The sequence below is a fragment of the Colobus angolensis genome, unplaced genomic scaffold (assembly GCF_000951035.1).
Source record: "Colobus angolensis palliatus isolate OR3802 unplaced genomic scaffold, Cang.pa_1.0 Scaffold98, whole genome shotgun sequence".
NCBI classification, from domain to species: domain Eukaryota; kingdom Metazoa; phylum Chordata; class Mammalia; order Primates; family Cercopithecidae; genus Colobus; species Colobus angolensis.
This window is the reverse complement of record NW_012123820.1, coordinates 2,086,316-2,100,475: the sequence shown is the minus strand read 5'-3', so window position 1 is coordinate 2,100,475 and position 14,160 is coordinate 2,086,316. Positions and strand designations below refer to the sequence as shown.

The window sequence follows — 14,160 nt, the reverse complement described above, 5'->3', positions numbered from 1 at the left end:
GTGGCGGGTGCCTGTAGTCCCAGCTACTTGGGAGGCTGAGGCAGGAGAATGGTGTCAACCTGGGAGGTGGAGCTTGCAGTGAGCCAAGATTATGCCGCTGCACTCCAGCCTGGGGGATGGAGTGATACTCCATCTCAAAAAAGAACAGAGCTTCAGGCAACAAATAGCATAATCAATACGATAATACCTCACATCTGAATACTAACATTGAAAATAAATGGCCTAAAGCTCCACTTAAAAGATACAGAATGGCAGAATAAATAGGACTTAACCAACCAACTATCTGCTGCCTTCAAGAGACTCACCTAACAAATAAGGATTCACATAAACTTAAGGTAAGGGGGTGGAAAAAGACATTCCATGCAAATGGACACCAAAAGCGAGCAGGAGGAGCTGTTCTTATATCAGGCAAAGCAAACTTTAAAGTAACAGCAGTTAAAAAAGATAAAGGGGAACATTATACAGTAATAAATGGACTAGTCCAACAGGAAAATATCAGAATTCTAAATATATATTCACCTAACACTGGAGTTCCCCAATTTTTTTTTTTCAGATGGAGTCTTGCTCTATCACCCAGGCTGGGGTGCAATGGCACGATCTCAGCTCACTGCAACATCTGCCTCCTGGGTTCAAATGATTCTCCTGCCTCAGCCTCCCATGTAGCTGGGATTACAGGCATCTGTCACCATGCCTGGCTAATTTTTGAATTTTTAGTAGAGACAGGGTTTCACCATGTTGGTCAGTCTGGTCTCGAACTCTTGATCTCAGGTGATCCACCTGCCTCGGCCTCCCAAAGTGCTGGGATTACAGGCATGAGCCACCATGCCTGGTCTGGAGCTCCCAAATTTATAAACAATTATTATTAGACCTAAGAAATGAAATAGATGGCAATACAATAATAGTGGAGGACTTTAATACTCCACTGATACCACTACACAGGTCATTAACACAGAAAGTCAATAAAGAAACAATGGACTTAAACTATACCCTAGAACAAATGGACTTAACACATATTTACAGAGCATTCTACCCAACACCTGCAGAATGTACATTCTATTCATCAGCAGATGGAACATTCACCAAGATAGACCATATGTTAGGCCACAAAACAAGTCTCAGTAAATTTGAGAAAATTGAAATTATATCAAGTACTCTCTCAGACTGCAGTGGAAGAAAATTGCAAATCAACTCCAAAAGGAACCCTCAAAACCATGCAAATACAAGGAAATTAAATAACCTGCTTCAGAATGATCGTTGGGTCAACAATGAGATTAAGATGGAAATTTAAAAATTCCTTGAACTGAATGATAATAGTGATCACAACCTATCAAAACCTCTGTGATACAGCAAAAGTGGTCCTAAGAGGAAAGTTTATAGCATTAAATGCCTATATCAAAAGTCTGAAAGAGCACAAATAAGGTCACACCTCACAGAACTGGATAAACATGAATAATCTAAATCTAAACCCAGCAGAAGAAAATAAATAATGAAGATCAGAGCAGAACTAAATGAAATTGAAAAAAAAAAGAAATACAAAAGATAAATGAAACGAAAAGCTAGTTCTTTGAAAAGATAAATAAAATTGACAGGCCATTAACTAGATTAACCAAGAAAAGAAGAGAGAATATCCAAATAAGCTCAATTAGAAATGAAACAGGAGATGTTACAACCGATACCACAGAAATACAAAAGATCATTCAAGGCTACTATGAACACCTTTATGTGCATAAAACAGAAAACCTAGAGGAGATGGATACATTCCTGGAAATACACAAATCTCCTAGATTAAATCAGAAAGAGATTGAATCTATGAACAGACAAATAACAAGCAGCAAGATTGAAATGGTAACAAAAAAACTGCCAACAAAAAAGTCCAGGATTCACAGCAAAATTATATTAGACAGTCAAAAAAGAATTGGTAAAAATCCTATTGACACTATTCCAAAAGCTAGAGAAAGAGGGAATTCTCCCTCAATCCTTCTATTAAGCCAGTATCATTTTAATACCAAAACCAGGAAGGACATAACAAAAAAAACAAAACCACAGACCAATAACCCAGATGAACAAAGATGCAAAAACCCTCAATAAAATACTAGCAAACTGAATCCAACAGCATATCAAAAAAATAATCCACCAAGATCAAGTGGGTTTTATATTAGGGATGCAGGGATGGTTTAACATACATGAGTTAATAAATGTAATACACCACATAAACAATTAAAAACAAAAATCACATGATCATGTCAATAGACACAGAAAGAGCATTTGACAAAATCTAGCATCCCTTTATGATTAAAATCGTCAGCAAAATCGGCATGGAAGGGACATACCTTAAGGTAGTAAAAGTAATCTGTGACAAACCCACAACTAACATCATACTGAATGGGTAAAAGTTGAAAGCATTTCCCTTGAGAACAAGACAATATGCCCACTTTCACCACTTCTGTTCAACTTAGTACTGGAAGTCCTACCCAGAGCAATAAGACAAGAGAAAGAAAAAAAGGGAATCCAAATCAGTAAAGAGGAAGTCAAATTGTTGCTGTTTGCTGATGATGTGATCATATACCTAGAAAACTCTAAAGATTCCTCCAAAAAGCTCCTAGAACTGATAAATGAATTCAGCAAAAGTTAAGGACACAAAATTAATGTACACAAACCAGTAGCTCTTCTATACACCAACAGCGATCAAGCTGAGAATCAAGTTAAGAACTCAACCCCTTTCACAATAGCTGCAAAAAAATTAAATACTTAGGAATATACCTAACCAAGGAGTCGAAAGACCTCTACAAGGAAAACTGCAAAACACTGCTGCAAGAAATCATAGATGACACAAACAAACGAAAATACATCCCGTGCTCATGGATGAGTAGAATTAATATTGTGAAAATGACCATAGAACCAAAAACAATCTTCAAATTAAATGCAACTCCCATCAAAATACCACCAACATTTTTCACAGAACTAGAAAAAAAATTCTAAAATTCATATGGAACAACAACAACAAAAAAAGCCTGCATAGCTAAATCAAGACTAAGCAGAAAGAACAAATCTAGAGACATCATATTACCCAACTTCAAATTATACTATAAGGCCATAGTCAACCAAACAGCATGGCATTGGTATAAAAATAGGCACACAGACAAATCAAACAGAATAGAGAACCCAGAAATAAAGCCAAATACTTACAGCCAACTGATCTTTGAAAAAGCAAACAAAAACATAAAGTGGGGAAAGGACACCCTATTCAACAAATAGTGCTGGGATAATTGGCAAGCCACATGTAGGAGAATGAATCTGGATCCTTGTCTCTCACCTTATACAAAAATCAACTCAAGATGGATCGAAGACTTAAAGACCCAAAACCATAAAGATTCTAGAAGATAACACCAGAAAAACTCTTCTAGATATTGGCTTAGGCAAAGACTTCATGATTAAGAACCCAAAAGCAAATGCAACAGAAACAAAGATAAATACATAGGACTCAAACTAAGAGCCTCTGCATAGCAAAAGAAATAATCAGCAGAGTTTACAGACAACCCACAGAGTGGGAGAAAATCTCACAATCTGTACATTCGACAAAGGACTAATAGCGAGAATCTACAAAGAACTAAACAAATCAGCAAGAAAAAACCAAACAAACCCATCAAAAAGTGGGTTAATAAAAAAGAATGAGTTCATGTCCTTTGCAGGGACATGGATGACGCTGGAAACCATCATTCTCAGCAAACTAACACAGGAACAGAAAACCAAACACCTCATGTTCTCACTCATAAGTGGGAGTCGAACAATGAGAACACATGGACACAGGGAGAGGCCTGTCAGGGGGTAGGGAGCTAGGGGAGGAATAGCATTAGGAGAAATACCTAATGTAGGTGACGGGTTGATGGGTGCAGCAAACCACTATGGCACATGTATACCTTTGTAACAAACCTGCATGTTCTGCACATGTATCTCAGAACTTAAAGTATGATAATAATAAGAAAGTGGGCTAAGGACATGAATAGACAATTCTCAAAAGAAGATATACACATGGCCAAAAAGCATATGGAAAAATGCTTAATGTCACTAATTATCAGGGAAATGTAAATCAAAACCACAATGCAATGTTACTTCACTCCTGCAAGAATGGCCATAATCAAAAAAACAACAAATGTTGGTATGGATGCATAGAAAAGGGAACACTTTTACACTGCTGGTGGGAATGTAAACTAGTACAACTACTATGTGAAACAGTGTGGAGATTCCTTAAAAACTAAACTTAGACCTACTGTTTGATCCAGCAATCCTACTACTAGGTATCTATTCAGAGAAAAAGAAGTCATCATATGAAAAAGACACTTGCACATGCATGTGTATGGCAGCACAATTTGCAAATGCAAAAATATGGAACCAGCCCAAATGCCCATCAATCAATGAGTGAATAAAGAAAATTATCCACGTGTGTGTGTGTGTGTGTGTATACACCATGGAATACTACTGAGACATAAAAAGGAATGAAATAATGGCATTCACAGCAACCTAGATAAAAGTAGAGACTATTATTCTAAGTGAAGTAACTCAGAAATGGAAAAACCAAACAATGTCTGTTCTCACTCATATGTGGGAGCTGAGCTATGAGGATGCAAAGGCATAGGAATGATACATTGGACTTCGAGGAAAGGGTAGAGGGTGGCGAGGGATAAAAGACTACACCTTGTGTACAGTGTTCACTGCTCAGGTGATGGGTGCACCAAAATCTCAGAAATCACCACTAAAAAATGGATTCATGTAACCAAATGCCCCCGATTCCCAAAAACCTGTTGAAATAAAAAAAAAATTGAAAAAAGGAAAACAATCTGATTAAGAAATAGGCCAAATATTTCACCAAAGAAGAAATACAGGTGGTAAACAAGCACATAAAAAGATGTTCAACATCATATATTATTAGGGAATTGCAAGTTAAAACAAGGAGATACCACTACACACCTATTAGAATGGCCAAAATCCAGAACACTGAAAACACTAAATGCCAGTGAGGATGTGGAGCAACAGGAACTCTCATTCAGTGCTGGTTGAAATGTAAAATGATTCAACTGCTTTGAAAGATAGTTTGGCAGGTTCTTAAAAATTAAACATATTCTTACATATCATCCAAATCCCCTGGTATTTGTCCAAAGGGGTTAACAACTTAAGTCCACAAGAAATCTGCACATAGATATTTACAGCAACTTTATTTATAATTGCCAAAATCTGGAAGCAACCAAAATATCCTGCAGGAAGTGAATGGATAAATAAACTGAAGTACATCCAGACAATGGAGTATTATTTAGTGCTGAAAAGAAATGAGCTATCAAACCCTGGAAAGACAAGGAGGAAATTTAAATGCATATTACTAAGTGAAGGAAGCCAATCTGAAAAAACTACGTACCATATACTAAACACTATATAATTTTAACCATGTAACTTTCTAGAAAGGTAAAGCTGTGGAGACCGTAAAAAGATTAATCGTTGCCAGGAGTTAGGGAAGACTAGGCACAACGCAGAGGAATTTTAGGATAGCAAAACTACTCTATGCAATACTATAGTGGTGGGTACAGGGCATTATATATCTAGACTTGCAGGATGTAAAGTACAAAGAGTGGACACTAATGTAAACTATGGACTTTGGGTGATGATGATGTGTCAGTGTAGGTTCAGCAATCGTAACAAATGTACCATTCTGGTGGGAGACGTTGACGATGGAGGCGGCTATGCATGTGTGGGGACAGGGAGAATATAGGAAACCTCTGTACCTTCCATTCAATTTTGCTGTGAGCCTAAAACTACACTAAAAAATAATGCCTATTTACTTAAGGCACTTAATTGTAAAATTAAAGTCACTTGTGTCTATAAACTTTTTTTAAATGAAACACTAGGGAAAAGTTTTATGCTGAAATCTTTTGGATTGATTTAAGTTATACTAAAGGCCCTGTTCATGAATGCTGACTTCTCAAAAAAAAAAAAACAATTATTCTTCTTAAATATTTATTTTTCTTTTCACTTTAATTTCCATAGGATGGATTTATTGACTTTTTGGAGTTTATTGCTGCTGTAAATCTAATCGTGCAAGAAAAAATGGAGCAAAAATTAAAATGGTATTTTAAGCTGTATGATGTTGATGGAAATGGTTCTATTGACAAAAATGAACTACTGGACATGTTCGTGGTAAGTGAAGCAGTAAAGTATCCTTTTCAGGCCACTATACAGTTAACCCACTTTCCCTTCCTATGGAGTAGGTAACAGCTGTCTATGGGGTTGGCTGTTTTTGGGATATACATTTTGAATTGCTGAAGTAATGTAAGCTTTACTTAACCTATTGATTACTGAGTGGGCAACAGCAGCAAATCAGCTTTTCCTTCTTGGTGCAATCCACCCTGGCATTCACAAATTTAACAGAGCATTGCAATGAAAAAAATGAAACAAATATGAGAGTGCAAAACAACTTATCTTTTTCTCTGCCTCAGTGCAGAATGCCTAGTGAGGAATAGCTGAACTATGAGATGGTTTATATATGTTTAACAAGAGACATGGATTAAGAATGAAGGTATGTGAGGACTGATCTTTCTGGGAGCTATACTGAAGTATTTCTAATAGTTGGTTCAGGGATCTCAGATCTTTTCCATATCTAAAGTTCAATAAGTGCCTTTCTAAGCCCCTATACCACCACCCCAATGGAGTAGGAGATAGTTATTATCATGGTATGAAACAGTAAAGAGCCCAGAGTAAAAACTGGTTAAGTGGGACACTATATCTAAATGAAGATAACAGGTATAATTAATGTTACGAATCTGAGACACTGAATTTGTAACACAGACTCAAAGAGCATTAGAATTAGATGTCTTAGAAATGATCTGGTCCAAATTCTTTGTTTCATAGATGAAGGAGCTGAGTTACAAATAAAATACATAGTAGAAATATTAGCAAAAATGCCAGAAAAATAAATGAGTAGAGTAATTAAACTTCTCAACAAATGTTCAAAGCAGATAAAAATGGAAAGCTAAATAAGCGAATGTAGAGTTAACCAACATATGGAAAGAGTTCAAGGGTAGGATAATACCAATATTGCTAATATTTTAATTTCACATAGATCATTCACACAAAAAATGTGCTAGGATTCACTTGGCAAGCGAACAATTTAGAAATTCTGCCTATACCTTATATATTGCAACACAAAATTAGATATCAAATATTCTACGGAGAATACCCAACCCCATGTAAATTTTAAAATGTTCTTTTAAATACTCAGCTTCTTCTAAAAACAATGAAAATGTAAATACAGCATACAGATCTTAGGATGCCACCAAAGCATTTCTCGAAACAAGGGTTTTTAGTCTGGGATCTAAGAATCAATGGCCTTCAAGAGTCATTTTAGCCCTAAACTTAAGGACAAATTTTGCCTGTATGTTATGCTTTTTTTTGGGTGAAGGAGAGAGTCATCAGATTCTGTAAAGAATTAGGAACAACAAGGATAAACGTGATTTTGTCTGTAACTTATGGGGAAATGTGCCGTAGATTTTTATTAGTTAAAATGTATAACTTCAGTTAGTGAGCCAAGGAAAGAGAAGTAGTAAGTCGCAAATTGAATTATCCCTCAAAGTGCTTAGAAAGGAAAAAAAATAACACAGGAAAATTGAAATAATAAAAGCACAGAACAGAAATTTAATAATTAGATACCATTTGTCTCTAAATTAATCAGTACTAAAAACAATAATAGCAAATTCTGGTAAGAGCGTGGTAAGGAAGGCGCCTTACACACTGTGGAGAGAGTGTAAGTGGATAAAGCGTTCCGGGAAATGTGGTAACCTGCGTCGAGAGGCTAAAAGCTGATCTTCATTTTAGAGTTAGCATTACTTATTTTGAGTCAGGAAAAACAATTTTTAGAGATGAAAGTCCTATGATTTACATCACAGAATCTCTTAAGATAGCAAAACATTCTAAAAAACTAAAAGAGGAAAATGTTTAAATAAATTAATGCAATGGAATATATACTTATTAAGAAATTGGTAGCCTAGGAACATACTTTCTATACAATAGGCAAGTGAAAAAAATCAGCAAGGTAAATAAAAAGTATATAATTTAAGTTCTCTCTACATACAATACAGATGCTAAAATGGAATTCAGCCCAGGCATTAGGAGATTGCGAGGAAGTACCAGAGCATAGGCAGTATCTACAAAGGAGATAGCTTGATCTCACTTCAAGGGTATAAAACAGTCCAGAGAAAGGTTTTTAAGGATTTTTGAGGAAAATTTATTTAGTAGGACCGCCCCCCCGCAGGTCAATAACACGAGTATGTTAGGAAACCATTGAACTGTGGTTGTATCCTGCAATTTGAGGATAACAACAGTGAGTGTTTGAGTCATGAGTGAGAAGCCTAAAGAAGCAAACAGTGGCAGCAACAGTGCACACTTTGGAAGTATCTGCCTTCATAGAATTTGTTGGGACAAAGTATGCTAGGGTGTTTTCCATAGATCAGGTATGGAACACTGTGAGAGGAAGCTGGCATAGATCTGTGTGAGATCTTATCCTGCAGGGCCACTGGAAGATGTGAAGAAAACTCAAAGCTGCAGGTAGACCTAAAGCACTTGTTCTCAACCAGGAGAATCTCTATTCAGGGGACATTTCACAATGTCTGGAGACATTTTGGTGAGTTGGAGAATACAGAATGCGTAGTGCTGTTGCCATCTATTGCTTAGAGACCAGGGAGGCTGCTAAGTATTCAACAATGCACAGGACAGGCCTGAACAAGAAAGAATTGCCTCGTCTAAAAATGGCAATTGTGCAGATTTTAAGAGATTCTTTAAAAAGAGTCTCTCTCTGTTTCCCAGGCTGGAGTGCAATGGCATGATCTCGGCTCACTGCAACCTCCACCTCCTGGGTTCAAGCAATTCTCCTGCCTCAGTCTCCTGAGTAGCTGGGATTACAGGCACCCACCACCATGCCTGGCTAATTTTTGTATTTTTAGTAGAGACGGGGTTTCACCATATTGGCCAGGCTGGTCTATGAACTCCTGACCTCGTGATCCGCCCACCTCAGCCTCCCAAAGTGCTGGGATTACAGGCATGAGCCACCGCACCCGGCCGCAGATTTTAAGAAATTCTAAGCAGGAAAGGGAACGGCTGGAATCAAGATGCATGATTCATGCCTACAGAATTGCAGGAGAGAGCGTCTACACCTGCCAGGCCAGGAAGCATTGAAATTAGCTAACCAGGACAGTACTTTCCATGTCAGAACTCTCCTGCTTCCCCTTTCTCTCCTGCATCCTTCTGCTCCCACACAGGGAGTGCTCAGATACTGCCATTAGGAAACTGGGGAAGGAAGAATGAATGAGTAAATGAGGAAGGAAAGGAGAAGAAGCAGAAAAAAAACTTCCTGCCTATCCCCTGATCCTGCTGCTTCTAATAAAAAAGGAAGGAAAACAGAGCAAGCTGATGATTCCCTCCAAAATTATCCCCTCCGTGCTCCTGCACTTTCCAATCAGTATTTCACCTGCACTTATATGACCTGGAGATTGGTGATGAACAAATCAAGATCTCACAATTATTTGCTATGACTTTTTATGTGGTCTAATGTCACTTCAGAACGTGGGGATACTTGATACCTGGCCAAATTTTCTAGGCTTTTGAAGTCTCTGACCAAACACTGAGAAATCCTTAAAATCTTCTTCAAATGTGATGCTATATGTATGTAACAGTTACTTTAAATATTGTCCTATATTTAACCATGAGATCCGTGAGACCTAAATTTGCTAAAGCCAAGACTGGTGTTTTACCACCACTTATTATGATTAATCCTGGACTTAACGTTGGTAATGCTTGGGAAGCAGCAAGAGAGAGAGAGAGTCATATTTATGATTGTGTCCTCTAATTGCAATACATTGCTAGAAGTTTTTCTAAAGATTCCTTCATGTTCAATCAAGAGAGTTATGTTCAAATTCCCAAATGAATAATCCTCTTTCATTTTATTATGAAGTTCTATATCAAGTCTGGGTCATTTAATTTAACCACCTTGGGGTTAGGGGAGGTTAGCTACATCTTTCCTCTAGGAAGGCTGGAAATGTCATTTGCCCCCTGGTCTCTGGTAGAATGTGGGAGAAATTCAGCGCCCTTCAAAGGCATATATATCTGTCTCCCCAGTCAATCATTCTACAAAAAGGCACAAAGAACCAGGGGTGCCAGCGGTGGAAGCCGGAGAGGAAGCTTGAGACTCTTAACAGCGTTGTGGTCATCCTTTTACTTTCATCCATAAGACCCAAATGAACCCGTCTGAAATTGAGAGCGATGTCTGTTTTCTGGGTCTGGAATTCTTATGACCATGACCACTACAATATTTTCTCCAATGGGCTCATTGCATCTGTTGTGATCTAATATGTTGAATGGATCCCTTTATCCCTTTATACTGTATAAAATAGGATTTCAGTCTTTATTCAGTTCATTTAATTTCCAAGTCCATTACCCAGAACTGACATACAATCTTTTCTTTTTATTTACTTTTAACAACTGGTACAGGTTGGATAGCAACTGACATTAACACATCACCAAATTCTGTCACATTGGAGCAGAAATGTTGCAAAATGTATTTGCTTCCAGAAAAGTTGATCACTTTGATTTAATGTCTTTTTGCAGGCGATACAAGCCCTCAATGGCCAGCAAACCCTGAGTCCTGAAGAATTCACCAACTTGGTGTTCCGTAAGATCGATATAAACAATGATGGTAATGGAGCTACTCTCTTCTGGATCACTTTTCTTACAAAATAGGAGATGGTGGTAGTGGGGAGTGTCATTTAGACAAAAGCAGGAACCATGCAAGAGAACCCTAGTTGTGACTTGGGCTTCATAACTGGACCAATCCAATGTTCTCAGTATGATTCAACTGAGTAAATATTTATTGACCATATTTATTTCCAATGTGTGATGCTTGACACGTTGGGATATATAAAGAATAAAAGTGAGACGAGGAAATGAATTGGAAGAATATAGGATAAAGTACCTTCTGCTGTTTGCTCTGAGACACATTCTATTAATCAGTTCCTCTCCACTGGAGGTTTTCCATCAGCATATAAATCAACTCAAGTTTTCCCTACTGTCAAAAACTTTCCTTCAATTATTCTACCTTCTTCTACTGTCAGACTTTTTTCTTCCTTTGGACTAAACATTTCTGGAGAAGAGTCCACACTTGCCTCCATTTCTGCTTTTTCTACCTTTTCTATCTACATTTCTGCTCTTTCTGATTATTTCTCCATCTGCTCTTTCTACTCTGTAATCTGGGTTCCTGTTTAGCTCAGAGGAGGTGCCTTTCTTCTTCAGAGGTAGGAGTGAAAAGGGAAGACACAGCCCAAGAGAAATGAGTGCTTCTACCATATAGCTTTGATATCAGCAAACAGGTAGGTGAACATAATGACTTGAGATTGAGGCAGAAGATCTAGGAACGGTCCTTGAAAAACAGAAAATTTGACATTGTTAAAAATATAAGATATCAGTAAAACATTTAAAAAAAATGGAAAAGAGGCATTGGCATGCCATTCACAGTTGTCATCATTCCAAAACTCCTTCCAAAGGCATCAACCTGCCCACCATGCGTCACTTCTTCTGATGGACACGAGAGGGCAGTAGAGACGCATGTTCCCATGTTGAGTGTGGCAGGTTGTTCTAGTAAAATTTGGCAGCTCAGCGTGGCAGGATGGAATGGGGAGTCCAGGAGGAAGTCAAATGCAGCCACTGCTGCGAACAAGCCAAATGACAGGACAAGAGTATATGCTCAAGAAAGCAATTTGAAGATGCATCAGTTGCATCAATCTTCTTCTCTTAAGGACCTCAGTCTAGATCTGCCTCTCCTGAATCTCAATTCAGTATGCTCACTTATTAGTATACGACATCAAATAATGAAACATACCAGTACATGTGAAAGTGTGTAAGAAACAGAGTCAGACTACCCAGAGTAGATAAGGTGGCTAAGTGCAGCTAGGAAAGGACCAGAGAAATGGAGAGTGGAGGGTCTGGTGAGGACAATGAAGACTTTATTTGGAATATGCAACTGAAAATGGTGGTCATCAAACTGGAGAAATGCTGTAGATTTTATTCTGTTTCACTTTGTTTTTAATCTTAGAGGTGCTGCAGGATGGCAGGGATTGGAGTAGAGTAAATAATCCATTTCAGCCTGGGGCTGAAAGCATTGATATAGAAGAATGAGTACTCTGGAAGTGGATGGGACGTCACAGTTTTAAGACCTGGTTTATACAGTGACTTTCAAAAGGGCAGGTCAAGAATGTTTGATAATATCCATGAACACTGCTTCTAGTGCTAGGAGTGAGGGGAATAGGAAAGTGCCCTTCCTCGGAGAAGTACGAAGATTTTGGTATTCTTAGGAAAAAACTAAGATTCTATTAGTTTGAGAACACAGATAATGTATTCCAGAAAATGTGAATATAATTCAAGACATTTTGTTTACTGTCCAAGAAGATTCTCCAAGGGCAAAGTATAACGAATCAATAAAATGGGGACTGTGATTAGAAAGGGACTTGAAATAGAAAGGGCTTGGTTAAAAGTGATGTGAATTCAGAAAAGAGAAATTGTGCCTGGGCAATAGCTGAGGTCACCTGAAGTTAGAGAGATGGGCTCTTTGACTTACAAGAATAAGTCAATGACAGGAAAAAGAGGATGAATTATAGTTTCTAGAATAGTTTATAAAACTAAATACACTAATTGTTTCCTCTCATAAAAATTATTATTATTATTAGGAAAATAATATTATCCTAAAATAATATCCTAGCTCTGTCACCCAGGCTGGAGTGCAGTGGTGTGATCTCAGCTCACTGCAACCTTGGCCTCTTGGGTTTAAGCGATTCTTCTGCCTCAGCCTCCCAAAGAGGTGGGATTACAGGTGTGCCAGGGCCGGCTAATTTTTTTTTTTTTTTTTTTTGTACTTTCAGTAGGGACGGGGGTTTCACCATATTGGCCAAGCTGATCTCGAACTCCTGACCTTGTGATCCGCCCACCTCAGCCTCCCAAAGTGCTGGGATTATAGGTGTGAGCCACCATGCCCAGCCCCAAAAACTTGTATTTTAATTTAAAAAATTATACACACATCCACATCCATATACACTTCGGAGTAACTATGAATCACTATTTCTTAGCAAATGCATATACAGAACTAAAACTGATAGAACTTGCTTTTGTATAAAAAATTATTGACAGCTGTTACATCGTTTCATCAAGAGACAGCTGGATCGTTCCATACATCAAGAAAAAGATGCTAACAAATGTGCTGGTGGACAGAGACAGCCCAGTGTAACCAAAGACAAGGAAGAAAAAGTAATGAAGACATAAAACATTGATATTTGCAGAAGTACAAAAGGATTTGGCCAGTATTTGACAGAGAAGAATAATATGAAGTGCTTCATTTACAAATAAAGGGGGAGTTAGAACCACAGAGGAGAATGTCTATTCACATTTGTAAAAGCTCAACTCTGTATACCTCAAATATAATTTTTTATTGTTCATTATCATTTTTATCAAAACATCAGTATTGATAGAAATAGAGATGCTCAATTAAGTATACCAAAATGCTGTCGACTATACGCCGACATATATATGTATATATGTATTTTATTTCTCAAAATATAAAACAAGCACATCACTGTGCCGATAATCTTATGAATATTGAAACCAAAAGTAAAGATGATCACAGCCCACGAATATACAACAAAAAGACTTTAGGTACATATATGAAAATCCCAATTTGATTGTAAATTATTTGCAAAAGAAGGGTCAACATCACATCTGTTGTGACAGAAAAATACACAACAGTTGTGAAGTATTCTAAGCATAATTCTTATAATAGTAAATCAAAGTTAGAAGGTTAAGCAAAATAAATGTACAGGATTAATGCTAGATTTATAACAAGATGAAGAGCTATGAGGTCCATGAAAGCAAGAACCATTTCCGTTTTGTATACTTTGATATATCCTATGCTGGCACACATTAGGTGCTCTATAAATAACCGTGAAATGAAAGAGCGTCTGCTAAGAAGATGTCATATAAGGAATAAAGAAAAGATTCAATCAAGAAACAAGCACAATATGCAATTCTATCTATAGGAAGAAAGGTATCTAGAATTTTTTTTTTGAAATTAACAAATATATGCAT

At 37.4% G+C, this 14,160-nt stretch overlaps 1 protein-coding gene across 1 annotated transcript in view; it reads left to right on the top strand.

Annotated features, from left to right (window-relative positions):
• GUCA1C (guanylate cyclase activator 1C) overlaps positions 1-14,160 on the top strand; it is a 48,115-nt gene that overhangs the window by 27,734 nt on the left and 6,221 nt on the right. The window contains exons 2-3 of the mRNA XM_011932750.1: positions 6,034-6,183; positions 10,642-10,729. Of these exons, the coding sequence (XP_011788140.1) occupies positions 6,034-6,183; positions 10,642-10,729 (238 nt within the window). The remainder of the gene's footprint in view (positions 1-6,033; positions 6,184-10,641; positions 10,730-14,160) is intronic.